The sequence below is a fragment of the Leopardus geoffroyi genome, chromosome D1 (genome assembly GCF_018350155.1).
Source record: "Leopardus geoffroyi isolate Oge1 chromosome D1, O.geoffroyi_Oge1_pat1.0, whole genome shotgun sequence".
In the NCBI taxonomy this organism is placed as follows: domain Eukaryota; kingdom Metazoa; phylum Chordata; class Mammalia; order Carnivora; family Felidae; genus Leopardus; species Leopardus geoffroyi.
The window spans coordinates 63,617,714-63,643,232 of record NC_059329.1 but is presented as its reverse complement, the minus strand read 5'-3'; the positions used below and the strand labels follow the sequence as shown (position 1 = coordinate 63,643,232).

At 46.4% G+C, this 25,519-nt stretch overlaps 2 protein-coding genes across 3 annotated transcripts in view; one reads left to right on the top strand and one right to left on the bottom strand.

Moving 5' to 3' along the window:
* DNHD1 (dynein heavy chain domain 1) overlaps positions 1–25,519 on the bottom strand; it is a 79,777-nt gene that overhangs the window by 1,799 nt on the left and 52,459 nt on the right. The window contains exons 21-39 of one of the 2 annotated variants that reach the window (XM_045484332.1): positions 25,277–25,454; positions 24,913–25,105; positions 24,382–24,670; positions 15,210–16,818; positions 14,815–15,023; positions 14,414–14,618; positions 14,239–14,341; positions 10,213–10,362; positions 9,784–9,966; positions 9,223–9,654; positions 8,544–9,003; positions 3,942–4,256; positions 3,562–3,714; positions 3,206–3,384; positions 2,113–3,072; positions 1,727–1,913; positions 1,400–1,522; positions 1,113–1,314; positions 61–152 (exon numbers count right to left, since the gene is read on the bottom strand). In XM_045484332.1, the coding sequence (XP_045340288.1) occupies positions 61–152; positions 1,113–1,314; positions 1,400–1,522; positions 1,727–1,913; positions 2,113–3,072; positions 3,206–3,384; positions 3,562–3,714; positions 3,942–4,256; positions 8,544–9,003; positions 9,223–9,654; positions 9,784–9,966; positions 10,213–10,362; positions 14,239–14,341; positions 14,414–14,618; positions 14,815–15,023; positions 15,210–16,818; positions 24,382–24,670; positions 24,913–25,105; positions 25,277–25,454 (6,222 nt within the window). Of the gene's footprint in view, positions 1–60; positions 153–1,112; positions 1,315–1,399; positions 1,523–1,726; positions 1,914–2,112; positions 3,073–3,205; positions 3,385–3,561; positions 3,715–3,941; positions 4,257–8,543; positions 9,004–9,222; positions 9,655–9,783; positions 9,967–10,212; positions 10,363–14,238; positions 14,342–14,413; positions 14,619–14,814; positions 15,024–15,209; positions 16,819–24,381; positions 24,671–24,912; positions 25,106–25,276; positions 25,455–25,519 lie in introns of those variants that run through there. The other variant, XR_006714039.1, reaches the window with a different exon arrangement.
* RRP8 (ribosomal RNA processing 8) overlaps positions 1–25,519 on the top strand; it is a 59,681-nt gene that overhangs the window by 29,777 nt on the left and 4,385 nt on the right. The gene's annotated exons all lie outside the window — the stretch shown is intronic.

The following is a 25,519-nucleotide window of genomic DNA, read 5'->3' as shown; positions in this document are numbered from 1 at the left end:
CAGTACTCCCACTCCCCCTGCTCCTTCCAGGGCTTTCCATGGGGACAGGAAGATTCTCACCAGCCAGCTCCTGCATGGCAGCACTGGGATTGCTAAGGCTGGCCCCCAGCTGGTCTTGGATCTGAAGGACCTGGGTCAGGGTTACTTGAGTCCTGGGGGAGGGGAGCAGGAAGCAGGGTTTCAGAACCATTTATATGCTGAGGACTCTGGTCTGTCTAGCCCAAGCTCCCAACTCATAAGGGCTCACCAGTCATTTGCACTTAGCACTTCCAATATAACTTGTTTTTTTGTTTTTGTTTTTGTTTTTTAAAGTAGGCTTCATGCCCAGCCCCGAGCCCAACATGGGGCTTGAACTCAGGATCCTTAGATGAAGAACTGAGCTGAGATCAAGAGTCAGATGCTTAACCAACTGAGTCATCCAAGCACCCCTCATACAGCTTGCTTTTTAACTGAAATCATATTTCCCCCATACCAGCCACCCAATTGTCTTCGGCAGAAATCTGGGAAGCTGTCTTGACTCCTCCTTCTTCTTCACTCCATATTTACTCTCTATCTCTACTATGACTACCCTAGTCCCTTCCACCCATACCATGGCCTTGTCCCTTGAGACTGCCAGAGCCTCCTTTAAAATTGCTCTGCTTGCCTCCAGCCCTATCCCATCTGGTCCATTCACATGCAGTCCGTGAGAGTGATCTTTCCAACAGACAACTAGGATCACATTTCTTTTCCTACTTAAAACCCTCCAGTGGCTTTCTACTCTCCTCAGGATAAAATCCAGTCCCTTGCCATGATCTTAAAGGCCCTTTACCATAAACCTTGCCTGTCCCCACTCAACCTCCCAGCGTGTCCACCTCAGCCACACTGAAATCTCCCTCCTGCTGAGCCTAGATCCCTCTGCTCAGAAAGGCCCCATTGGTACCTGATCTGCCTCTGCTTCCAAGACTCAGTTCAAAGTGAGATCTCAAAATCCTTGGAGGAGACTTTCTTGACTACCCCCCTGCCCTCACACTTTGGTGCTTCCCAGGCATGAATTAGTCATACTCATCCAGGATGTGGAAAATGCACAATGTTTGCTGAGTGACTGACTGAGCAAGATGGATGGGGTCCCTCACCAGCGGCCCCTGTGTGCCTGCAGCTTCATTCCATAGAGCTGCCGGTATAGCAGGAGGCCATGTAGGAGGACCAGAGGCAGCGTCCTGGTTGGGGATTGTACATTCCGTCCTTGCTGGGCTAGCTCCATGCTGTTGATCAAGACATGGCCCAGCTCCAGGGACTGGTCCCAGAAAACAGGCATGGAGTGCTGAGTCAGTACAGCTGGGGCAAAAGGAGAGCGCTGGGTCAGCACAGCACAGGTACCATCCTCCTCCAATCTGAGAGACTATAGTGGGGAGCTCCTCACCTGGTAAGGAAGCAATAGCCTCTGCAGACAAAATAAGCCAAAGACGAAAATCTCTGTGGACAGTGGCCATGTTCCTGCTTGCAGGTTGGGCCAGAAGCAGTTCTGACTCCAGGTCCGAGACCACTAGGGGTCAAACATGGGGCTGAGATCAATCACTGGGTAAAGGGTCAGATGCAAATTTAGGGATCAGACTTGAGGCTCAAGGGTCAGGAGTCAGATACAAGGGACAGACTTGGAGTGAGGGGATCAGCCATGAGGCCTGAGAGTTCAAGGTCAGGCCAGGTACTGGACAGGGTCCAAGAAGCCATATTTAGGTAGCAAACGCACCCCTGGCTCCATCCAACAGCCTCCACAAAGGCTGTAGCAGCTCCTTCGGCCAGTGAGGCATCAGATGACAGTTCTCCAGCACCAGCCAGTGCCCTTTGTGCATAGCCTGGCATAGAGTGCTAACCACTACCGAGACTGGATCCCAGGCTTCAGAGCCCAGGGCGATCACCTCCAGATGCTTCTGTCCCTGAAGACCAACAGAGAGGTGGCAGAGTAACTCAAAGTGATCCTAGGTGACCCAAGGGACCCAAGGTAATGCCACAAATGACCCCCAAAAGTCCCTGAGTAAGCCAGAAAGATCCTTGGGCATGCTGGGAGGGACCACCACACCCCATCTCAGTCCACAGAGGTCTGGTGTCTGTGTGGCCAACAAGCAAGGCTCAAACCTGCTCATGCCTGGCAGCCAGTTTCTGGATGACAGTCAGGGGATGCATGGTGGCTGTGGGGTGACCAGGTGGTGGCAACAAGATCAGCACGGGCTGAGTAGCCTGGCTGTGTTCCAAGGGTATGGTGGAGGCATCCAGGTTTTCATCCAGGGGCCGGCCCAGGAGGCTGGTGGTAAAGTCAGCCAGGGCCCCTGCCAGGCACTCAGGTCGCAGCACACGCCACAGAATCAGCTTCTGGAGGAGACTAAGTGGATCAGGTCCAGGCCCAGGCGCAGGACCCAGCACTGTGGATGACAGGGACAGATAAGCCTGCCAAACATTGGAGTGGTGTGCCAGGGATGCACACAGCCCAGCGAATGGTGGCAGCAGCTCTAACATCCTACATTCTTGCCAGGCTTTCAGCCCCAGCCAGGCCGGTCGAGCCACACTTGGCTTGCTGTAGCCTGTGCTAGGAGAGGCTGCCAGGCCAGGCCAAAGCGCCAGCCTCTCCAGCTCTGGTGCTTTCCTTGCCACTTGCAGCAGAGCCAGAGCACCCAAGGCACCCACCAACGGTAACTGGGTCAGGCCCAGTGCAGCCACAGTGCTGCCCAGTAGCTGGCGGGTCAGCTGTGTTCTCAGCTGCAGCAGATGGCTGGGCAGGTCCTCCCCTTGATGAATCTCATACTGCTCCATGCTGTTCAGGGCCCGCTTGGTGGCTGCTAGCCAGTTGTCTGGGTGCATACGGAAAAGTGGAAGCAGGTTCTGCAGTGGGCTAAGGGCCTTTATAATGGCCATTCCATGCCAGACCACACGCCGATAGGGTGCCCACAGTACCACCTCCTGCCGTCTCATTTCTTCTAGCTCCTCACAGTGGGCACGCAGCTGACATAGCTTTGCCTGGGCCCTCACCATCTCCCGGAGGAATTTGGCTGGTTTCTGATGTTTTGGGTTCTGGAGCAGCAGCATCAGCAGCAGCCCCTCCTGCAGACAGTCACCTGTTCCATGGGTCTGATTCTTTCTCACGTGGTTCCCCCACCATCCACACTCATCTCCACACCCATATCTGCCCCCCCACCCCGAGCTCATCCCCACCCATAACAGGACCCCCAGGCACCTCAGCAGCCTCCACAGCTTCAAAGGAATCCAGGGCTCTGATCTTTATGTCCTCCCAGCGGCTCTCAAGCTCGGGACACTCAACGCACAAGATTTCGTGCAGCATCTGTTCCTCTAGGATTTCCATGTTCAGGCTCAGATCCAGTACATTCAGCCCCTTCAGCAGCTCATAACCTAGCACTTGGGGTCACATAGGGACATAGGGGATGCTTAACCCCTTGACAGAACCAGAGTTGGGGTACACAGAGAGTATGGCACCCTGCTGCAGTACTGAGCCTGCTCGGGGTCAGACTGAGTGAAGCTGGAGACCTGGTGTGTCCACAGAGCTGTGGTGGCAACTTACCCACTGGCACTCACCTTTTTCCAAGGCATTGAGGGGGAGAGTAGTGCTCAGATAGAGACAGAAGCTGGGCTGCACCTGGGGTGGGCTCAGCTTCTCCCGCCGCAGTAGCCATTGTAGTTCTTGGCACCCTAGGCCCAGCTCCATGTTGGTCAGTAGCACAGGCAGGCCTATGAGGGGGAGGCAAGGACACTCTACTCACCATGCCAGCACCCAGCCCCCTCTCCTGTACAAAATCTGGCTCTCACTGGCTCCCCCATGGATAATAGGAGGATTCCCTCAGGGCTCTTCAACAGAGTTAGTGCTTGGGTTAAGGATGGGAGCAGAGTTCAGGCTGGGGGTGAGAGGCTTGTGGGGCCACAGAAGGGGGACATGGTGAGTGGGGACCAGTTCTCACCACTGGCAGCTGCCTCCTGGAGCTGAGGACCCAGCTCTGGGTCAGTGCCTGAGAGCACACTAAGGGAGGGAAGGGGCAGAGCCCCAGTCTCTGAGGCCGGCCTGGACCTCTGTCTCTCTGTCTTCTCCTCCTCCTCCTCCTCCTCTTCTTCCTCCTCCTCCTCTTCGTGCTCTTGCTTGTTTCCCTCCTCCTCATTTTCTCTGTCCTCTGTCTTCTGCTCTTTTGTTTTGCCCTTAGTCTTATCACTGTCTTCACTATTGTCATCTTCCTCCTCCATGGCCTCTTCTTTTTCTTGATTTCTCACAAAGCCCATCCCTATGACAGAAAGATGCAGAGGAGCTCCTCTCAGAGGACAAACTGGGCTCCTAGGGAACACCATTCACCCTCAAGGCTCTATCTCTTGAGGGAAGGTCCACAGGAAGACACCTCAGGAAAGTCACTTAAGCTCTTTCTGACTCAGTTTCCTTAGCTGCAACATGGGGTTGATATTAGTAGGTACCTCACAGAGTTACTGTGAAGATGACATGAAACGATACATAGAGAGTACTCAGCTGGACATAGTAAGCACTCAACAAATGTTAGCTGTCATTATTATTTCCCTAAAACTCCAGGGAAGTCTGCTCCATTTCTGCCTTTCAGCGGTCGGTTAGAAGATTCCGTGTATCTCTCCTTTTGCCTAAGCTACTTTTATCATAACGAAAAGAATTGTTGCTAATATAGAAATCAGTGCCTGGAAGCAGCAACTGCTAAGTGAAAGACCATAAACTGTGGAATTAGCCAAGTCCTGGGCCACGGTATGGTGGACACAGATGGCTGGCTCCCCAGCCACCTTCTCCTTTGCCTCCTCTACAGCAGGAGCTGGAAGAGAGAAATAATATCTTTTATTAAGAAATTTAAGAATTTTTTAAAAGTATTAAGCATTAAGAAGTGGGCAAGTGGAGGTTGCTGGGTCCACAGTTTGGTGGATTCATTTCCTATTGCTTAACAAATCACCACAAATTACCACTTAGTAGCTGAAAACAACACCCATTTGTTATGTTTGAGTTCAGAAGGTTAGAAGCCCAGCACAACATGACTGGATGCTCTGCTTGGGGTTACACAGGGCTAATCAAGGCATCAACGGGGGATGAAGTTCTAATCTGGGACTTGGGTCCTCTTTTAGGCTTACTGGTTTTTGACAGAATTCATTTCTATCTCACACATTCCCTGTAGCCCACTGCATCTTCCACCCAGAAATAATAGTTCCTTGAATCCTTCTGTGTTTCAAGTTTTCCTGACTGCCTCTTCTTTCCTCCTTGCTTCTTTGAAGGGCATATGTGATTACATTGGGCCCACCCAGATAATTCAGGATATCTCTGTCCTGTGTGTGTGTGTGTGTGTGTGTGTGTGTGTGTGTGTGTGTGTAGCTTATTTATTTTGAGAGAGAGAGGCAGAGAGAGAGAATCCCAAGCAGGCTCTGTGCTATCAGTGCAGAGCCCGACTCTAGGCTCAAACTCACGAACCCTGAGATCATGACCTGAGCCAAGATCAAGAGTTGGACGCTTAACTGACTGAGCCACCAGGCAACCCCAGGATATCTCTTTATTACGGTCAATTGATTAGTAATCTTAGTTACATCTGCAGAGTCTTTTGTGCCATGTAACATAATCATAGGAGTAAAAATAGAGGACAAAGATGATGGGGGCCAAAACTCTGCCTACCACATGTAGCTTTTCAGATTTCTGGAAGATCTTTTGTTTTCCTGATGAAAGGGACAGAAATGGCTAGCAGCAACTCTGACATGATGCTTGGAAGGATAGCACCCAAATATGGTGGCTGGAAAAACCAGGAACTTATTTCCTCATAGTTCTGGAGGCCAGAAGTCCACAGTCAAGGTGTTGAGAAAGCTGTACTCTCTCTGAAGCTTTTAGTATATGTGCTGCCGAAGCGAGCACTCTCTCTGAAGCTTTTAGAGAAGACTCCTTCCTTGCCTCCTCCAGCTTCTGGTGGTTCCAGGAGTTCCTTGGCTTGTGACTACATAACTCCACTGTCTGTCTCCCTCTTCATGAGGCCTTTACTTTCTGTCCCTATGCCTTCTCTTTTTTCTAAGGACACTTCTCATTGATTTAGGGCCAACCCAGATAATGTAGGGTAATCTCATTTCAAGGTTCTTAATTATATCTGCAAGACTCTTTAACATAGAGGTTCTGTGGGTTAGGATTCAACCCACTACATTCAACCCACTATAATGTGATAAGCCAACATGCTAGGGATTATTGAGCAGAAAGACAGAAGGATCTGGGTACTTGAAGGCAACACTGAAGGCTGGTGCCTGCTTATCTCAGTACTTCTTATAATGTGAGATAAATAAATCCTTCTGTCTTAAGCCATGGTAAGTTGGGCTTTTGTTACTGATAGTGACAGCATTTCTAACTGATACAGCAAGTTAGTGGGGAGGCAATGAGGATTTTTCTTTTCCCTACTAATCTGTGTGGTGGGTAAGAAGTTGGTTTATCTCATGGGATTTGGACCATATGCTCACTGAACTTCAGTGGATTTAGAAGAAGGCATGCTGGCTACTTCTCTACTTAGATGAGAGAAACAACCCTCAGGAAAAAAAAAAAAACTGTAACAAAATTCCTTTCTGCTCATATCAAGCAATTTCAGACCACAAATGTTCAGATACTCATGCACCTTGCTGGTTTGTAAAGATGATTATCTACCTCATGTTGCATGGAATAGGAAATTACTGGCTATTGGAAGAGGCTGGAAAATCAGGTAAGGTAATTTTCCAGATCCATCTCAAGCACTTCTCTTTATGCATTCTCTGCTTGACAAATTTAATAGTCTCCCTTCCCCTTTTGATTTGGATACAGCCCCCAAGTATTAGGGGCTATGCTCCATGGCCAATTACCCTGAGCTCACTACTCAAACTTTTTTCTTACTACAGCTCTGAGCTGAAGGCCAAGGTTTAGCTGGATGGCAATTAAGGCTTAGTGGAATTTCTCAAGCCCCCAGAACCAATGTTAAGAGAGAAGACAGAAAATAGGGTTTAAATTCAAGAATGAGAGTGTACCAAGATTTCTGGCATTGGTTAATAGCTAACAGAATCCTTACAGATGAAATCTGAAGGAAAGAAGATGAGAGATTTAGTGGAATTAGCCAGAAAATCCACCATCTGGTAACAAGTGATCAGTGTTTGCTTAATTTGAAGACAAATCCTAAGCCCCATCCCATTCCGATAGGAAGTGGCTATATACGGCTGAACAGCTACAAACAGGATTCTTGACCAATGTTCATTTCACAGATAGCCCTAGGTACAATGGACAAGGAACATCATACTGTTCATTAGAACACAGGACAGCTGAAGTGGCTGTCCCAAGAACTCACTCTATAGCCAGTGAAGTGATGCTAATCATTTGCCTTCCTATCTCTGTCTGGCATTACACAGTACATGCTAAAGACTAATTAGATAAGTGTGTGTTTCTTACCCTTATCCAGTTTCTAAACAGGAAGTTTACTGTAGTTATCTTGATTTGATTTTGCTTCACTCTGCATATTGGATGTACTGCTATGGTGAGATTGAGAGTATACTCTGTCATAGGTTATAGAATCACGAAGAGCCACATCTAACTCTGATCAAGAACAATGAACACTGTTCACAGCTCCTGGACTCAGAATTGGATGCTGCAGCTAGATGTTTCTTCATTGTGACCCTTACTAGAAAGGGTGTAAATTTACTTATGTTTGCACATGTGAAAGTTATATACTGTGTATTTTCATAATGGTGTATGGGCACAATGGAAGGTTATGCTGGACAGCCAAGGGATGGAATGTAATAATGGTAGCAGTAATACATTAGTAGTAATACTAAAATTTTTGAGAAATTATTTTTAGGCACTATGTGAACCCCTTTTACATAAATTATCTCATTTAATATGATGTTTTGTAAGATGGGTATAATTAAGATGCTAATTTTATTGTCAAATAAATTTTGGCTTAGAGAGATTAAGTACCATGTCTTAGTTTGCATAGCTAGCAAAGAACAGGTATTTGACCCAGACAGTCGGATTATAGAGCCCACATTACAGACTGCTTTATTATGTACCTTCCATTGTAGATATCTATTACTGTCCCCGGTGCAACTCCCAACCCCTTCTGGGAAATAAACACCATTTTCTCCTTCCCCTACCCAATACCCTTGCTTCCTTCCCCTAGGAAACACCTCCTTCTGACACTCTACCCAGATAGGTCTCTGCTCCAAGCAGAGATAATAGAAATATTTCCCCAGAATTCCTGAACATGGGATAAATTACGACAGTAAGGAAGGCTCCGAGTTGTAGGCCAAGTTTCTAAGAGTGCTGAGCAGACCAAGGAAGTGGAAGATCATGGACTGGTCAGACATGTAAAGTCAGAATCATTGCGGTATAGGCCCCAAGATGCAAATGTGACCTAATTTATTAATATCATGTAGGCTGCTTAAATCTAGGATATGCTGGCTACAAAAATTTAGTGTCTTTATTATGAAAGGGAGGACCACCTGTGGCTGAGTGCTGGCTGTTCAGATACCTGAGAAGGAGAAGCATTATGTTCATTATCCCTGGCTTTATATCTGCACTTTACCTGGACCTGGGGCCAAGCATCTAGTCTCTTGCAGAGGCAGTGGGTTCAGCCAGATGGGGGCCTGGTTGCTAGGGTCAAGCAGCAGAGGCCAACGGAAGCTGGAGTAGTGGGTGTGACTTCGCAGGAGCAGGCCTGCCAGGCGGGCTGACTTTGCCTGGGGCTTCAGGTCTCGGTCCCACTGGAACTGTTCAGATTTGGAGCTAAGCAGGGTCAGAAGGTTGAAGGGAGAGCGTGTGGAGAGCAGGGGGTTCTTTGGTGGCATGATGGCAGATTTCTGCTTCTGCTTCAGGGCCTGTGCCACATCATCTGGGCCCAGGGGCTCCTGGAAGCCCCTGCACAGAGCCAGCCACTTGTCCAGTAGCTCCTGGCGCCGCAGTGCTGGGAAAGGACCCAGGTAGATGATGGCAGCTGAACACAGAAGGGCATCCCCGAACATAGTCGTGCAGTGCCCCTTCAACTTCTGGTGTGGAAGGGAAGAACAGAGGGCATGTAGGCCAGCGAGGAGGGTGCAGGCAGAGAGGGTCTGGTAGAGAGGGCGTGAAGCAGGGTATGCAGGAAAGCATGGTAAGGAGGGCAGTGGGACAAAGGGAGGCAGTGAGGGTGCAGGGAGGAGCAGAGTTGTTGGGGTCAGTGGGACAGAAATGAGCTTTGGGGGAAGACCGGGGCAGGAGCTGGTTACCTGGAGCTCTGTAGTCCAGGACTGCATAGGTGTGAGCAGTGCAGACTTTATGGGCCACTTGTGACATTGGCCACATTGAGCGCGAATGAGATTCTCCATCACACGGTTGTGCGAAACCCAGGAGTCTTCCAGCTTGTTGGCCAGATCCAGTTTGTGCTCCAGGGTCTCCTGGGCCTGGAACTGGCGGTGGCCCAGGAGGGCCTGCTCCCGAGCCAGCGTGGCCTCTATCTCCCGCAGCAGCAGGCCCGTGGGCAGTCCCCGACGCTGTGCCAGCCCATAGCGCAGGACGGCCCAGAGCCAGGCCGCCAGGCTCGCTGCAGGTATGCTTACTGCCCGCAGAGCTGCATCACTCATACCTGGAGCCTTCAGAGCTTGGGCTAACTTTATCATCTCGGAGTCTGTCATCTTCTCCTTGGGGAAGAACACCAGCTCCTGGGAAAATGTGTTAAGAGGGGTAGGGGCAGACACAGGTGCTCTGGACCTGGCCCTAACAGCTTCGCTCTGCCAAGTCTCCCCTTTGTGCCTCTGCTCTCCTCCTCCATCGTGCTCCACATTCCCTACCTGATAAAAATCCTCGGTGCATAAGAGCTGCTTGGCGCTGGCCCAGCCTGTTTCACAGTGGAACAGATCGCACAGGGCATCGGTCACCTGGACCACAGATTCCGGTGGTACTCGATAGCTCCGTAGCTCCTCAAAGTCGGCTACCTGCAGCTGGCTCAGAGGCCCCAGGAATGCCTTGCCCATCTAAATGAGGAGATATGCACTCTTGAAGTGAATTTCCAAAGTGTCCTCTTCCTTCAATGTGTTGCCAGGAGTGATCACCTCTTCCTAGGAGTTCCCATGAGGGACCATTCCTCAAGCCATCCTACTTTGCCCCTTCCCCACGAGACTCCATGACAAGTCACCCCATTCTTTCCTCTGGACATCCCGTGAAGTGTTGTCCCCTCCCAAGAGAAGAGCAGCACAGGGCAGGCAGCAGCAAGACCCCACCTGCTCCAGGAAAGCCTCATACTGAGCCCGCAGGGCATCCCGCTGCTTGGTCAGGTTCTTGATGAGGTCCTCCTGCTGCTGACACTCCGCCAGCTGCCGCCTATACAGCAGCTTGTCTTGCTGGAGCTGCTGCTGAAGTATGTGGAGGTTCTGCAAACAGAGGTCCAGGCACCGCAGCTCCAGATCCTGGGCCAGGTGGGCTTACCCCAAGGGGAGCCCTGTGGGCTTGGGACTGCAGCATACTCCTCACTTGATAGTCAGGAGGAGCTAGTTGAACTCCATGTAGGCCACAGATAAAGACTGGGCCCTGGAACTATCACTCACTGGTCTATGACTTACACACTTGGGTGATGCAGCTCCCAGTGGGTGACTGCTTCTCCGGAACTGCCACACAGGCCCAGGCAGTCTGACTCTGAAGCCCACATGCTTAACCATTATGCCATACTCTATCTTACTTGACCCATTAGTGGCATTTGTCATACAAGACAGTTCCCTCCCTCTTGAAACATTGTCCTCCCTTGACTTTCATGACCCCATGTACTCCTTTGGCTTTCTCCAACTTCTGTGGCTGCTCTTACTCAGTCTTCTCCTCTACCATCCCTTCAGTATTCCACAGCAATGTTTCAGGGCCCCCTTACCTTCTCATCCTACACTTCTATGTGCCCTCCCTAATCTCATGCCTTTCATTACCACTCTCAAATTGCTATCTCTAGCCAGATTTTTTTTCCTGAGCCCCACATCCATGTGTCCATCTGCTTCATGGCAATCTCTTCTTCAATGCCTCACAGGCCCCTCAGAGCCCACATGCCCACAAATGAACAACATATTCGCTGTGCCCTGCCAGATCTCTTGCAATCTTACTCATCTCCTCACCCATTCTCTTTCACAGAGAACTGTAGCAAAACACAGTTTCCCAAGGAAGAAAATCTCATTGTTACCCTGGCTCCATCTCTTCTATTCCCCCAAACCCAACCCATCTTCAAGGCCTTTCTGTTCTACCTCCCACATGTCCATCATGTCTGCTCCCTCACTGCATCTCAGTTTCCACTCTTACCCACTTCTTCTCCTCTGCTCTCCATGCCGTAGCCAAATACCATCATCATCATGTTTCAGAACATTTGCCAACTCTCCCAGTTGGTTTACGAAGCCTCTGTGCCCAGGAGACCTCAACTCCGCTTTCTAACCTTGTGTCTGTCCTTGCCCCAGCACCCCACTCTCCCAGCCATTCCTGACTTTCAGCTCCTCCAACGTGACACACATTCTCCTGCTTCTGGGCCTTTGCCCACGCTTTTGCTTCAGCCTGTGACAGTCTTCCCACCCACCCCCACTCCCTTTTACGCCAATCCTAGCTAACCTCCAGGCATCACCTTTGGTGCACTTCATTCATTTCTTTACATATTTAAGGAATGATTTTTAGTGCTTGCCGTGTTCTACACATGGCTCTGTGCTACTTACTGTGGCACTTTGCTTTCTCTAGAAAGTCTTGATACTTCAGAGCTCCCTGGACTTTGTGATAACAGAGTGTTATCACAGTAACAGTAATTGCCTAGCTGAGTCTATATGTTCCAGTAAACTAGGCACCATGAAGGCAATGACAGTGCCTTATTTTTCTTAATTAGGAGGAGCTATCATTTTTTGAACTCTTACTATGTGCCAGCACTTAAAAAAAATTTTTTTAACATTTATTCATTTTTGAGAGATAGAGAAAGACAGAGCGTGATGGGGGAGGGGAAGAGAGAGAGGGAGACACAGAATCCAAAGCAGGCTCCAGGCTCAGAGCTGTCAGCACAGAGCCCGACACGGGGCCTGAATCCATGAACCGCGAGATCACGACCTGAGCTGAAGTCAGCCGCTTAACTGACTGAGCCACCCAGGCGCCCCTGTGCCAGCACTTTTAAATGCTTTCCAAGTAAGATGTCATTTAATCCTCATCCTAACCTCTCTGGGTCTTACTTTTCTCGTCTATAAAATGGGAAAAAGGATAGCCACCTCAGAAAGTTTTGGCAAGGATTCTAGCGACCTATCTATCTAGATGTAGACATCGATGTAGACACAGACATAAATATCAATGAGTGGCTGGACAGAAAAAAAGTGGAGTTCCCTTAATTGTTGTAGAGTACAATAATGAATAAATGAACCAGTGGAATATGAGAGAAAAGGGAGATGGAGGGCTCCAGAATGACTCCTGGGATTTGGCTTAAGTGACTAAATGGATGGTGATGCCATTTCCTGGTGTGGGGAACACTGAAAGAAGTACACACTATTACAGCTGTTGAGTGAATGGGCAAAGGATCTGATATTGAATGTCTCTGACACTATGAACCTCTCTCTCCCTCTCTGTCTCTAAGATTTTATTTTTAAGTAATCTCTACACCCAGTGCAGGGCTCGAACTCAAAACCCTTGAGATCAAGAGTCACATGCTTTTCCGACTGAATCAGCCAGGCGCATCCACTATGAACATCTCTTATTCATATTTTTGGGTTTCTTATGTTGTGCTTTGATATAACTGACTCAAAGAATAGTAGCACCTTTAAATCAGATCAACAATTCCTGGTATTAATCACTTTGGGAAATGGCAGGACCCAACACAAGACACTGGAATTTGGAAAACACTTGAATGGGCATTCCTGTCCCTCTGTGAACTTTTTTGTTTTGTTTTGTTTTGTTTTGTTTTCACCTTAGTGAGCCCTGAAGTTTTATCTAAGCTAGTGACCCTTGGTGGTGAGTGGTAGGAGGGTACCAGTACCGTGAGAACTCCAACATCATTTACAGAGAACACGTTGACAACCATGCATGTAGACACAATGGAAGCCATGCCCCTAGAGTTGCACAGCACTGGGTGATATCCCTGAGGCACCCATCAAAAGAGACAGACTGGCCACTGGGAGCTGTATGGCCCAAAAGCCCAGTTGAGGGGAAGTATTTGTCCTTTTGTCCAACCCATTTGAACTAGTGAGTTGACCACTAGTTCACTTCTCTGCAGTTATCCCTGAACCTTCACCAAAGCCTTGTGTAGCAGGAATAAAAAGAAAAGCTATTTTGGAATTCTCTCTTATTAAGAACAAAATGAGATTTAAGTTTGGACGAGAAAAATATCTCTTGTTACATGAGAATTGTGTTGGGAGAGTTCTAAAGGAAAAGTGGAGTGGTTGAATAGCATTGTGAGTGGGCACGGGGAGAGGGAGGAGAAGAGAAGAGCTGGTTACTGGGAAATGCCCTGTGGAGGGTGACTAAAGAAATTCAGGACATTGAGGTCTAGTGTACCATTCCAGTCTCTGGTCTGGTCTAAAATCTAAATTGACCCACTGCCATCGCCCATCCACATTTCCTCGGTGGACACAAGAGCCTTGTATAGTCAGTGCTTTTGTGGAGGGAAGAGGTACAGAGACAAAGCTATATGGGAGAACAGGATGGCTATAAGAGGTGTGCTAACGAGTCATGATAGAGAATCCAGGAGAAGAAGAGATAAGAGTAGAGGTGATCATGAGAATATAATCTCTGCCCTGTTTCCGTTGGGAATCCATGGAGATTTGGGGGAGTACACTGAACTTCCCATAGTCAAGGTACATATTGAGGACACCAGAAGAAGACACTGGGGTTTCATGTGTTTAGAAGAATCGGCCTGATCTCAGCTGTGCCATGGGCAACCTTGAGCCTAAGCTCTAAAGGAGGTGATAGCAGAGACTAAAGAGATACCCTGAGGAAAGGAGTACTCTTAAGAGATAAGAACTGAGGTTCAGAGGTGCCTGGCTCAGTAGGTATGAAGTGTCTGGCTCTTGATTTTAGCTGAGGTCATGATCTCACAGCTCATGAGTTCGAGCCCTGCGACTGGGCTCTGCACTGTTGGGATACTCTCTCCTTTGCCCTCTTCCCCTCCCCTGCTTTCTCTCTCTCTCTCAAAATAAATAAAAATAAACTTAAAAAAAAAAACCCTTAGGTTCGGTTTGGTTGGTTCCTCCAAAATCCCCCTTTGGTCTCCTGCTTTGACCCTACTGTGCATACCTCACAATCTTCTCCCCCTTTACCTTGCGGGAACTTTTCAGCAGCTGTTCCAAGTTAAAGATAAAGTTGGTGTGGGCATTGTGCTTCTCCATAAGCATTCTCAGATTTTCCAGGGCATTCTGGATCCTAGAGAAACAATATACCAATTAGTGGACCCAAGGAAGCAGGAGGTACAGTGCAGGAAATGGGGCCACTCACCGTTGGGCCTTCTTCTTAATCTGCAGAGTCATCTGTTGCTGCAGCAGCACGAAGGTGTCCAGAAAGTCTAGGAATGTCTTGGGGGTGACTAGTGGCAACTCAGGGCATAGGTGTCCATGGTAGCTGGCAGCCGAAAGGTGGATGAGAGCCATGGCTTTGGCCACACTGGGAATTGACGCCTGGAGGTCTGGGCACTTCAAGGAGTCTGAAATGGGCATGACTTTAGCCTGGGCTTGTGAACTTGTAGGGGAATGGGAAAGAAAAAGAACCCTCTTCTGATTTAGGAAAAGGGGCAGAAAAGGTGAAGGGGGTCACTAGGTTCTAGGGAGAGAGAGAGACTGACCTGAATCCTCATTAAAACTTGGTTGGGATGAGTAGTGAGAACAGTAAAAAGGGCTCACCATCATCAATGGATGGATTCTGAGCACCCTCCAGGTAGTGCCGGACCACACTGATCAGGGAGTCTTGGTCCCAGGGTTCATAGCGGTCAATGCTAGCAATGGCCAGTTGAAGAAGCCTCAGGTAAAGGGTGGAGGGCAGCTGTTTGTGGGCCTGGTCATCTCCAATCAGGATGAAGATGTGCAGGTGGTTGCACACTTGCTGGTAGAACCTGTGGGCCAGGAGCTCAGATACTGTCCTCCCCTTTATCCCCGTTTGCCCATCGAGGTCCCAACCCCAAACCTGACCCCTTATCCCTGATCTGAGCTCTCACAGCAGCTCTTAGATTTCTTTTTGGCCTTTTGGCCAGGACAGAGCAAGAGCAAAGCAGTTCCTAGTATGGGGTTCTTGGCCTCACCTGTGCAACAGCACTTCCTTCTTGATGTTCTGCTTGACACTAAGGTTCTCCTTGGGGAGATGTTCTTCAATACTTTCCAGATCTGCCTCTGTATACTGGTCAGGGAAACTGCCCGAGGTTGCCAGGGCCAGCAGACGATGAAGGGTAGTAAGATCCACACCCTTGGGCACCAGCAGGGCCACTGGCTGGCCTAACATGCCAGCATGCCAGCTGGCATCCCGTAGACACTGGAGAATGGCCTCCTCTGAGCCAGATGGCAGATTGAAGAGGTGGGCCTGATAAATGCTAGCTGCCAGAGTGATGGCAGTACGGCGCCCAGTACCCAAAGCCCCTGAGAGCAGTATGCCGTGCTGCCGAGGCCTGGCCAGCACCCGGACCAGGCGGGCCACGTGCATGGCCATGGCGTGGCAAGAGGCAAGGGAGGCGTTCAACTTCAGCTGAGAGGCTGTGGTGGACAGCTGCTCCTCCAGGTTCTCCCACTGCCGTTCCAGGTACAGGCTGGGGCTCTCAGAGTTGGACCCTAGTGTCAGCTCCTGACTGAAGACCAGGTCAGAGGGCTTTTCCCAGGGGCAGAGTAGTAGCACTGGTAGCAACAGAGGAGAGACCAGGTCCATCTGGGCGGTTTTCTGCCACCAACTCTTGTTTCTGTTTGACTGAACTTTGCAGCTGCAGGTCTTTGTGCCTTCCTCCTGGCTTGTATCCTGACTTATAATTTCTGTGCTTTCCTTCTTTACTGGTGCTGTGGAAGGTGCTAGACCTGAATCATTGGAGGGTGAGCCTGTGGTGACCTGAAGGCCATAAGGGTCGTCCTCCTCCTCTGTCTCACTGCCAGTGTTGCTTAAGTCCTCCCACTGGGCCAACTCCCCTTCAGATTCCACTTCGGGCACCCTCTCCTCCTCATCTTCTTCCTCCTCCTCATAGCCCTTGCCCCCATGCTGGGGTGCTGGCTCACAGCAGAAGACACTCTGAGCTACTTCTAGGAGCAGGTTGGCACAGTAGGAGCGTTCTCTAGGGCTATCCAGCCGGTCACAAAATGTCCTCTGTGCCTCATGCAACCAAAGACGCACCATGTTACGTGTGGCCATCATGACTGTCAGGCGGGTGCCACGTAAGCCTGACACCCGGTGCAAGTGCTCCTGATGGTTGGGAACATCCAGAAAACCCCGGGAGCCCATCCTGGTTGGCAGCAGCTGCAAGCTGCCCAGTAGTTGGCTCACAGAGTGCAGGGAAAAGCGGTAATGTGGGTGGAGCGGGGAAGGCATAAAGCAGTTGCCCACAGCCTCCCAGGCCTCCACTGAGGCCCGGACCAGGGCTTTCGCTAGAACCCCCTCCCGTTCCACAGAGGGGAAGCGCTCAAGCCAGGCCTGGATGCTAGGTGTATGCCTGCTCAGAAGGATGGCCTGGGTCATGCTACCCAGGGCCAGCACTGTGAAGAGTCTAAAGAGACGTGGGCACAGTGGGAGCTCACAGAAGCCTGGTACTGTGGCAGTGGCAAGGAAGTTGACTAGAGGCTGCAGCATCTGCAATTCCAAGGTGCTGTGGGCATACACCGTGCCATCTATGGCCTGGCGCAAAGTCTCCAACACTGGCTGGCAGGTCTTCTCTGGGTCTGTGGGACATGAAGACTGACAGTGAGGACATGCAGGTGCGCACATGACGGTGTCACCTGTTCTTCCTATTCCTGCTTCCCTGGGTTTACTTCGGGCACACACAGGGTTCTAAAGGAATTTTGTACACCGGATGTGCTGGGACTTTGTCACGTCTGAGTATATTGTTCTGTCTCCCCCACACCCTCCCTAAAAGCGAGTGATTTCTTCTTCCTTCTCCCTGAAAATCCTACTTCTGTGACCAATTATTTGTTAACAACAGGAAGTTTGGAAGCTGGGACGGATGGAAGCCTGATCTGACACAATAGGGGGAAAGTGCAGTCATCACAGTCAAGAGAGAGGAGTTCTCACACACACACTTCTGTGAAGTCAGTGTTAAACTATGACTTATGTAAAATAAAATGTACACATTTTAAATGTGTAGCTCACGAGTTCTAACAAATGTGCACACCTATGTAACCACTACTCTAATGATATTTGGAACATTTTCATCACCTCAGAAAGTTCCCTCATGATCCTTTGCAGTCAGTACCCTGCCACATTGTCCCAGGAACTTCTATATGATCTGATTTGTATCACTATTGCTTAGCTTTGCTTGTTCTAGAACTTCATGTAAAGGGAATCGTATGTAGTTTAGCATGTCTGGTTTCTTTCACTCGGCATGATTCTGATATTCATCCATGTTTCACGTGTGTCAGTTCATTCTGTTTTATTGGAGTAGTAGTCCATTATAAAAATACCACAACTTGTAGACCCACTGACACGCTGATGGACATTTAGGTTGTTTCTAGGTTTTGACTGTGCAGAATAATGCTGCCACAGGTGCTGTTTACCACTCACTAATCTTTCTTTTGTGAAGTATCTTTTATCCATTTTTAAAAATGGAGTTTGTTTTCTTATTGAGTTGTAAGAGCTTTTTTATGTATTCTGGGTATAAGTCCTTTGTCAGATATGTGTATTGTATTTTTGTCTATGGCTTACTTTTTCATTTTCTTAACAGTGTCTTTTGAAGGGCATAGGTTTTTGATTTTCACAAAATCCAATATTTGTGTCCTAAGAAATCATTGCTTCTAACCAAAGTCATACAGATTTTTCTCTAACATTTTTTGTAAAGTTTTATAATTTTAGCTTTTACATTTAGGTCTTTAACTGATTTATAATTAATTTTTGTGTATGTCATGGGGTAGGATTCAGGGTTTCTTTTTTTTCACCAAACAGATGTGTAGTTGTTCCAACTTCCCCATTGAATTATTTTGGCACATTTGTTGAAAAGCAATTGACTATATATGATTATATAAGATTCTCTGTTTTCTCCCATTAGTCTGTCTGTATCCATGTCCTTATATGAATACCCCACTCTCTTGATTACTATAGCCCTGTAGTAAGCGTTGAAATAAATAGTGTAAGCCTTTCCACTTTATTCTTTCCATCCTTCCTTCCTTCCTTCCTTCCTTCCTTCCTTCCTTCCTTCCTTACATTTATTTATTTTGAGAGACAGAGACAGAGCACAAGTTGGGGAGGGGTAGAGAGAGAAGGAGACACAGAATCCGAAGCAGGCTCCAGGCTCCAAGCTGTCAGTACACAGCCCGATGTGGGGCTCGAACCCACAAACAGTGAGATCATGACTTGAGCTGAAGTTGGATGTTTAACCGACTGAGCCACCCAGGTGCCCCTATTCTTCTTTTTCAAAGTCGTTTTGGCTCTTCTAGGTCTTTTGTGTTTCCATATAAGTCTCAGAATAAGCCTATCAATCCTGTCATTTTATACCAAAAAAAAAAAAAAAAAAAAAAAAAAAGCCTCAGATTTAGAAGATTTAGACTGGCATTCCACTGAATCTATAGATCAACTGGGGGAGGAGAATGAGCTCTGTAATGATATTAACTCCTCTGACCCATGAACATGGTATATCTCTTCATTTATTTGTCTCCTTTACCTCAGCAATATTTAGTGATTTTCAGTGTATATATCTAAGTTTATTCCTAAATATTTTAAGCTTTCAGATGATATTTTAAGCTATATTTAAAATTTTTGATTGCCAATTGTTACTAGGATATAGAAATACTTATGGTTTCAATAGATTTACTTTGTATCCTATGACCCTGCTAAATTAAATTCACTTATTTATTCTAGCAGTTTTGTAGGGTTGTTTTGTTGTTGGTGGTGATGGTGTAGATTACTTAGGATTCTCTGTAGAAAATCATGTTGGGGCACCTGGGTGGTTCAGTCGGTTAAGTGTCCAACTCTTGATTTCAGCTCAGGTCATGATCTCACAGTTCATGAGTTTGAGCCCCACATCGGGCTCTGTCTTGAGATTGCAGAGCCTGCTTGGTATTCTCTCTCTCCCTTTCTCTCTGCCCCTCCCTGGCTTGCTCTCTCTCTCAAAAAATAAACAAACATTTAAAAAATAAAAAAAAAAAGAAAATCATGTTATATGACAGTAGAGAGAGTATTAGTTTGTCTTTTCCAATTTTAAAAGCTTTTATTTCTTTTTCTTATTGCACTGATGTGGTGCACTGATGTGCACCAGAGACCCACTGATGGGCCTCTGGTGCAATATTGAATAGAAGCAGTGAAAGTGGATGTTATTGCCTTGTGACTGATCTTATAAAGTGTTCAATATTTCACCATTAAGTACGTAATTAGCTGTAGGTTTTAATAGATGTCCTTCATCAAACTGTGAAAGTTCCCTTCTATTCCTAGTCTGCTGAGAGCTACCATGAATAGTGTTGAATTTTATCAAATGCATTCTCTTTATCTACTAAGATGATCTTACATGTTTTCTCATTTATTCTATTAATGTCATAAATTATACCGATTTTTGAATGCTGACTCAACTTTACATTCTGGGGATATAGTCCATTTGATCACAATGCTCTGCTTAAACTACATCCCACAGATTTTGATATGTTTTGTTTTATTATTCAGTTCAAAATATTTTCTAATTTCCCTTGTGATTTCTTTGATGCATGAATTATTTAGAAGTGTGTTGTTTAATTGCAAAGAATTTGGGAATTTTCTAGGTGTATTATTGCTATTGAGTTTTATTATTGTAGTCAGAGAAAATATTCTACAAATTTTAATCCTTTGACATTTGTTGAGACTTATTTTATAGCCCAGAATTATCATTTATCTTGGAGAATGCTCCATATACACTTGAAAAGAAAGTGTATTTTGCAGATGGTGGGTATGATGTTCTGTAAATGTAAATATAGTTGATAGGGCTATTTAGATCTATATCCTTATTTCCTCTCTCCTGTTCTATTAAGTATTCAGAGGAGTATTAAATCTCCTATAGTGATTTTGGACTTGCTATTTGTCCCTCATTTCTATCCATTCTTTTTCTTTGTATATTTTTGTATTTATTTATTTATTTATTATTTTATTATTATTTTATTTATTTATTTATTTTTGAGAGAAAAAGACAGAGAACGAGCAGGGTAAGGGTAGAGAGAGAGGGAGATACCTCTATACTATACAATAGTATAATCAGAAGCAGGCTCCAGGCTCTGAGCTGTCAGCACAGAGCCTGACGTGGGGCTTGAATCCACAAACTGTGAGATCATGACCTGAGCCAAAGTTGGACGCTTAACTGCAGAGCCCAATGCGGAGCTTGAACCCACAAGCTGTGAGATCGTGACCTGAGCTGAAGTTGGACACTTAACCGACTGAGCCACCCAGGCCCCCCTCTTTTTCTTTGTATATTTTGAAGCGGTTTCAGGTGCATACACATTTAGGACTTTTATGTCTTTTTTATTAATTAAATCTTTTAATTCTGAGATATCCAGTTCTCTATCTCTGGTAATACCCTTTGTCTTGAAGGACTTTTTGGAGTGCTTAGGACTTTACATTTAATGTAATTATTCATACAGTTGGTTTAAAGTCCATCATATTGTCATTAGTTTTTTTTTTTTTTTTAATAATTTTTTTTTTTCAACGTTTACTCATTTTTGGGACAGAGAGAGACAGAGCATGAACGGGGGAGGGGCAGAGAGAGAGGGAGACACAGAATCGGAAACAGGCTCCAGGCTCTGAGCCATCAGCCCAGAGCCTGACGCGGGGCTCGAACTCCCGGACCGCGAGATCGTGACCTGGCTGAAGTCGGACGCCTAACCGACTGCGCCACCCAGGCGCCCCTGTCATTTGTCTTCTAATCGTCTCTCTTTTTTTTAATTCCTCTATTGCTCATTTCCTGCTTCCTTTTACATACTTAAATATTTTTATATTTAAAATATTATATATTTTAAATTATACTCTTTGCTATTGTTATTGAGTGATTTTTCTAGGGTAACAATATGCCTCCTTAATGTATCAATACTTAGAAGTAATATTGTGCCACTTCACACCTCATGCCTGACCTTCCCCAATTCCTAGTTCACATTTCACGAATGCAAGAACCTTACAATAGTATAATTTTTACTCACTGCTCCCACCCTATCCTTTTGCTACCGTTCCAGGTTATTTTCTACTTCTGCCAAAAATGTTATTACTTTTATTTTTAAACTATCAACTGTCTTTTTACATTTTTTAAAATGTTTATTTATTTTTGAGAGAGACAGAGACAGAGCGCAAGCAGGGGAGGGGTAGAGAGGGAGACACAGAAGCTGAAACAGACTCCAGGCTCTGAGCTGTCAGCACAGAACAGAGCCTGACACGGGGCTTGAACTCACAGACCATGAGATCATGACCTGAGCCAAAGTTGGACACCCAACCGACTGAGCCACCCAGGTGCCCCGACTATCAACTATCTTTTAAGGAAACTAAGAGATGAAGAAGAAGGTTACTTATATGCACCCACACATTACCATTTCTGGTGCTCTTCCTTCTTTTCCATAGATCTGAGTTGCCATACAATTCTATTTCCCTTCTGCCTGAAGAACATCTTTTAGCATTTCTTATAGTGCAGTTCTAGCGACAGTAAATCTTCTCAGCTTTCATGCATCTGAAATACTTTTATTTTATCCTCATTTATGAAGAGTATCTATACTGGACAGAGAATTCTAAGGTGACAGGTCCCCCTCCCCTTTTAGTACTTTAAAGATGATATTTCACCATCCTCTGGGTTCTGTTGTTTCTGATGGGAAGTTAACCATCATTCTTAGTATCATTCATCTGTACATAATGTGTTTTATCTTTTCTCTGACCACTTTCAAGTGTCTCTTTCTTTGATTTTCAGCTGTTTGACTATGATGTGCCTAGGTGTGGTTTTCTTTTTATTATTTTAATTGGGGATAACTGAGCTTTCCCTTTCTGAAAGTCAGTATTTTCCAAGAAATTTGGGAAAATTTTGTTCATTATTTCCTCATCTGCCCTAATCTCACTCTCCTTTCCTTCGGGAACCCCAGTTACAAGTGTAACCCAGTTACAAGGGTTTTTTTCTGCCCTAATCTCACTCTCCTTTCCTTCGGGAACCCCAGTTACAAGTGTGTTATACTGAAGCTATATTCATATTCAGTATTTTTCTGTTCTTCAGGATTCACTGACTTTTGCTATTGCCAATCTGCTGTTAAACCATGCAGTGACTTTTTCATTTCAGTTATTGTGTTTTCCAGTTCTTTCCATTTCCATTTAGTTATTTTTGGTAGTTTCTATTTCTTTGCTGAGATTACTTATGCGTTCACTCATTAAGATCATATTTTCCTTTAAGAATCTGAGTACTTTTATAATAGCTGCTATAAAATATTTGCTAAGTTCTACTTCTAGACCATTTCAAGGTCAGTTTTTATTGACTGTTTTCTCTAGACAATGGGTCACAGTTTTTTGTTTTGTTGTATGTCTTTTAATTTTTTTTTATTTTATACTAAATGTTTTGTTGGCCATTACCGTAGGACATCTTTTTTTTAATATCTTTTTAAAGTTTATTTATTTATTTTGAGAGAGAAAGAGAGAGAGAGGCAGAGAGAGAATCCTAGGCAGGTTCTGCACTGACAGTGCAAGAGCCTGAGGTGGGGCTAGAACTCACGAACCATGAGACCAGGACCCAAGCCGAAGTCGGACACCCAACCGACTGAGCCACCCAGGCACCCCCACCCTAGGACAGCTTTTACAATGCCAGCTGTAATATACTTCACTCCACAACATCGCTTTCAATGTTTTCAGCCTTCCTGCTGAAATCTCTTCTCAGCTGCTATTCAGATCTGAATTTACCCTTTCTATTTACAACTGACAATCTGATTATTTGTGCAAATTTACTGAAAGGGCCAAATAAGATAGTTGCAGAAAATTACAGGTCTTGGTGCTAAACAGACTGAATTTTAATCTTGGTTCTGACATTTTACTGGCTAGAGTATCTTGGGCAAGTTATAAAAATCTTTCAGTTTCTTCATCTTTAAAATGATCATAGCAAATTTCCATCTTAATAGGATTTTATGAGCACTAAAGATGATATAAAGTTTGTAACACACAGTCCTCAATAAATTGTACCTATTATTATTAAGTGTGTCTACAACCTGATTCAAGTTTTCTACATTTCATAAAAGACTTCAGTGTCTAACTGGACAGTCCAGCTAATACTTTGCCCTATACTTTACTTCTGCCCATTCCCATGGGCATATCCCATGGCCACATTCAAACCTGTCATTATCACTTTAGAAACTTTAAATTTTAGTATCCCAGACTTTTATCTCAATTTTCCCTTTCCTTTGTAATCTTTGCTTCTATAAACTCTTAGTGAGTACTTACTTCCTCTTGGGTCTATCAGAATGAATAAGACAAATCTCTCTTCTCATGAAGCTCAGAGTGTAGTGGAAAGGATCAACAAGTAAACACACAATCATAAAACCATGGTTGTCACAGATTTTTGTACAGAGCATGAGATGAATATCTAACCTAGCCTGGAGGCTCAGATTTCCTGGAAAAGATGTTGCCTAAGCTTATGTGTAAAGAATAAGGACTTATCCAGATACATAGAGGAGGGAAGACAGAGAAGACAGCAATCCCAGAGGCTAGAGGAAACCTGACTTACTGAATGCCTGTACATAGTTGACTCCAGTTAGAGTACAGAGTGTCAGAGAAGAAAGCCTCATCGCAAGGAATCTTTCAAGAGCATTCACCAAAGTTCCAGGTAGTGACTGACTGAACCAGGGAAGATGGAATGGAAATAAGTGGACAGACTTGAGAGATATTTAGAATGCAAAATTGAGAGACATGGTAAGATGGCAGGAGATGTCAACAAGATTTCTGACTTAAGTGACTGGATGGATGGTTGTACTTGTTACTAAAGGACAGGAACAGGTTTTCAGGGTCAGATGATGAGTTCAGTGTTGAGTCTGAAGTGCCAGTGGGACAAGATAGAGATATACAGTAAGTAGCTGTGTAAACAGGTCTAGCACTTAGAAGAAAAGCCTGGCCAGGGATAAAGATTTAGCAGTCAAAGCATAGAGATGGCAGATAAGGCCATGAGAGGAGTGTGATTGTTCAGGGAGCACATTTTCAATGAGAAGATATTAAGAATGGGATGCTGAGGTTTGGTCTGTAAGTGTCTAATTGAGAGTCAGTAAATATCGTTAGGGATTTAACAGTCTCAAGAGATCACCATGACTCCTTTCTTCCTCCGCCCAGCTACTTACTAGAAGTGGCCAGGTGCAGATCTTCCAGCAGGAAGAGGAGGGAGCCTTTAGAATCCAGGTGCGGCCCAGGTGATGGGGCAGCTTGTACTTGGCCCTGGACCCCTTGACTCAGCAGCAGGCGCAGGTGGGTGGGACTAAAGGCAGAGTGGATGGGGCTGTACGTGTAAGGGTGATGTGGCTCCACCAGCATCTCCACAAAGGTTGACTTCCCTGTTGCCGCCTCTCCAGCCAGCAGCACTGGGTGTCCCTCTGACAGCAGCAGGTCCACCACATATAAGAGCCGTTCAGTCTGCAGGACAGGAGCAGGGCTTACTGGGGCAGTGCCAATCTAGGCAGTAATCTAGGTGAAAGCAAAGGTCTAGGGGTCTTGTCTTAGAGCTGCACCTGCAGAACACTTCACATATTCTTGTGATTATGAAAACATATCGAAGAACAGAAGCAGGGGGGAGCCCCAGCTGGCCCCAGAACATAGACTCCCCCAGGATATCTCCTTGAGCCCCAAGCCTAGCTACTGCCCCATTGTCTTCACACCTGGGGAGAAGGGTTGAAGGTGCCCGGAATTCCTCTGATGCGGCTACCCAGGTAATGGCCAGTGAAGGGGACCAATGTCCCATTTTCAGGGCATACATGTAGATCAAACACCAAGGCTGAAGGCAGTGGCTCCAGGTAGTTGCAGAGGCAACTAATAGAACCCCTCATGAAGGTATCAAAGAGGGGCCAGAGCCTGTTCAGATGGATGTACAGGCAAAAGTGTCAGATAGTTACAACAATTCCGTTTGTGACACACTCACACATTCCATCCTCCCCGACAGTCATGTCACCTGGGTTAACTCCCATGTGCCAGTCCATCTCAGCTCTCTGAATCCCCCACCCCCGGCCCCACCCCTGCAGATACCTGGAGGGAAGGTGGGCTCCAAAGCCCCAAACCAATGCAAAGAGAAAGCTGCTGACAGCCAGCGAATGCTCCTTGCACTTATTAGGTACATCATCACTGGCAACCTGGGATGGGTTCAGAGAGCTGCTTTTTGAGGACTTGAAGCTCTGGGCCACAGGATCACTACAGCTGAGGTCCTCTGCAAAGGTCACCATGGCCAGAATAGGAGCACAGGTAGGAAAAAGTGGGGGGTGGAGGAAGTGA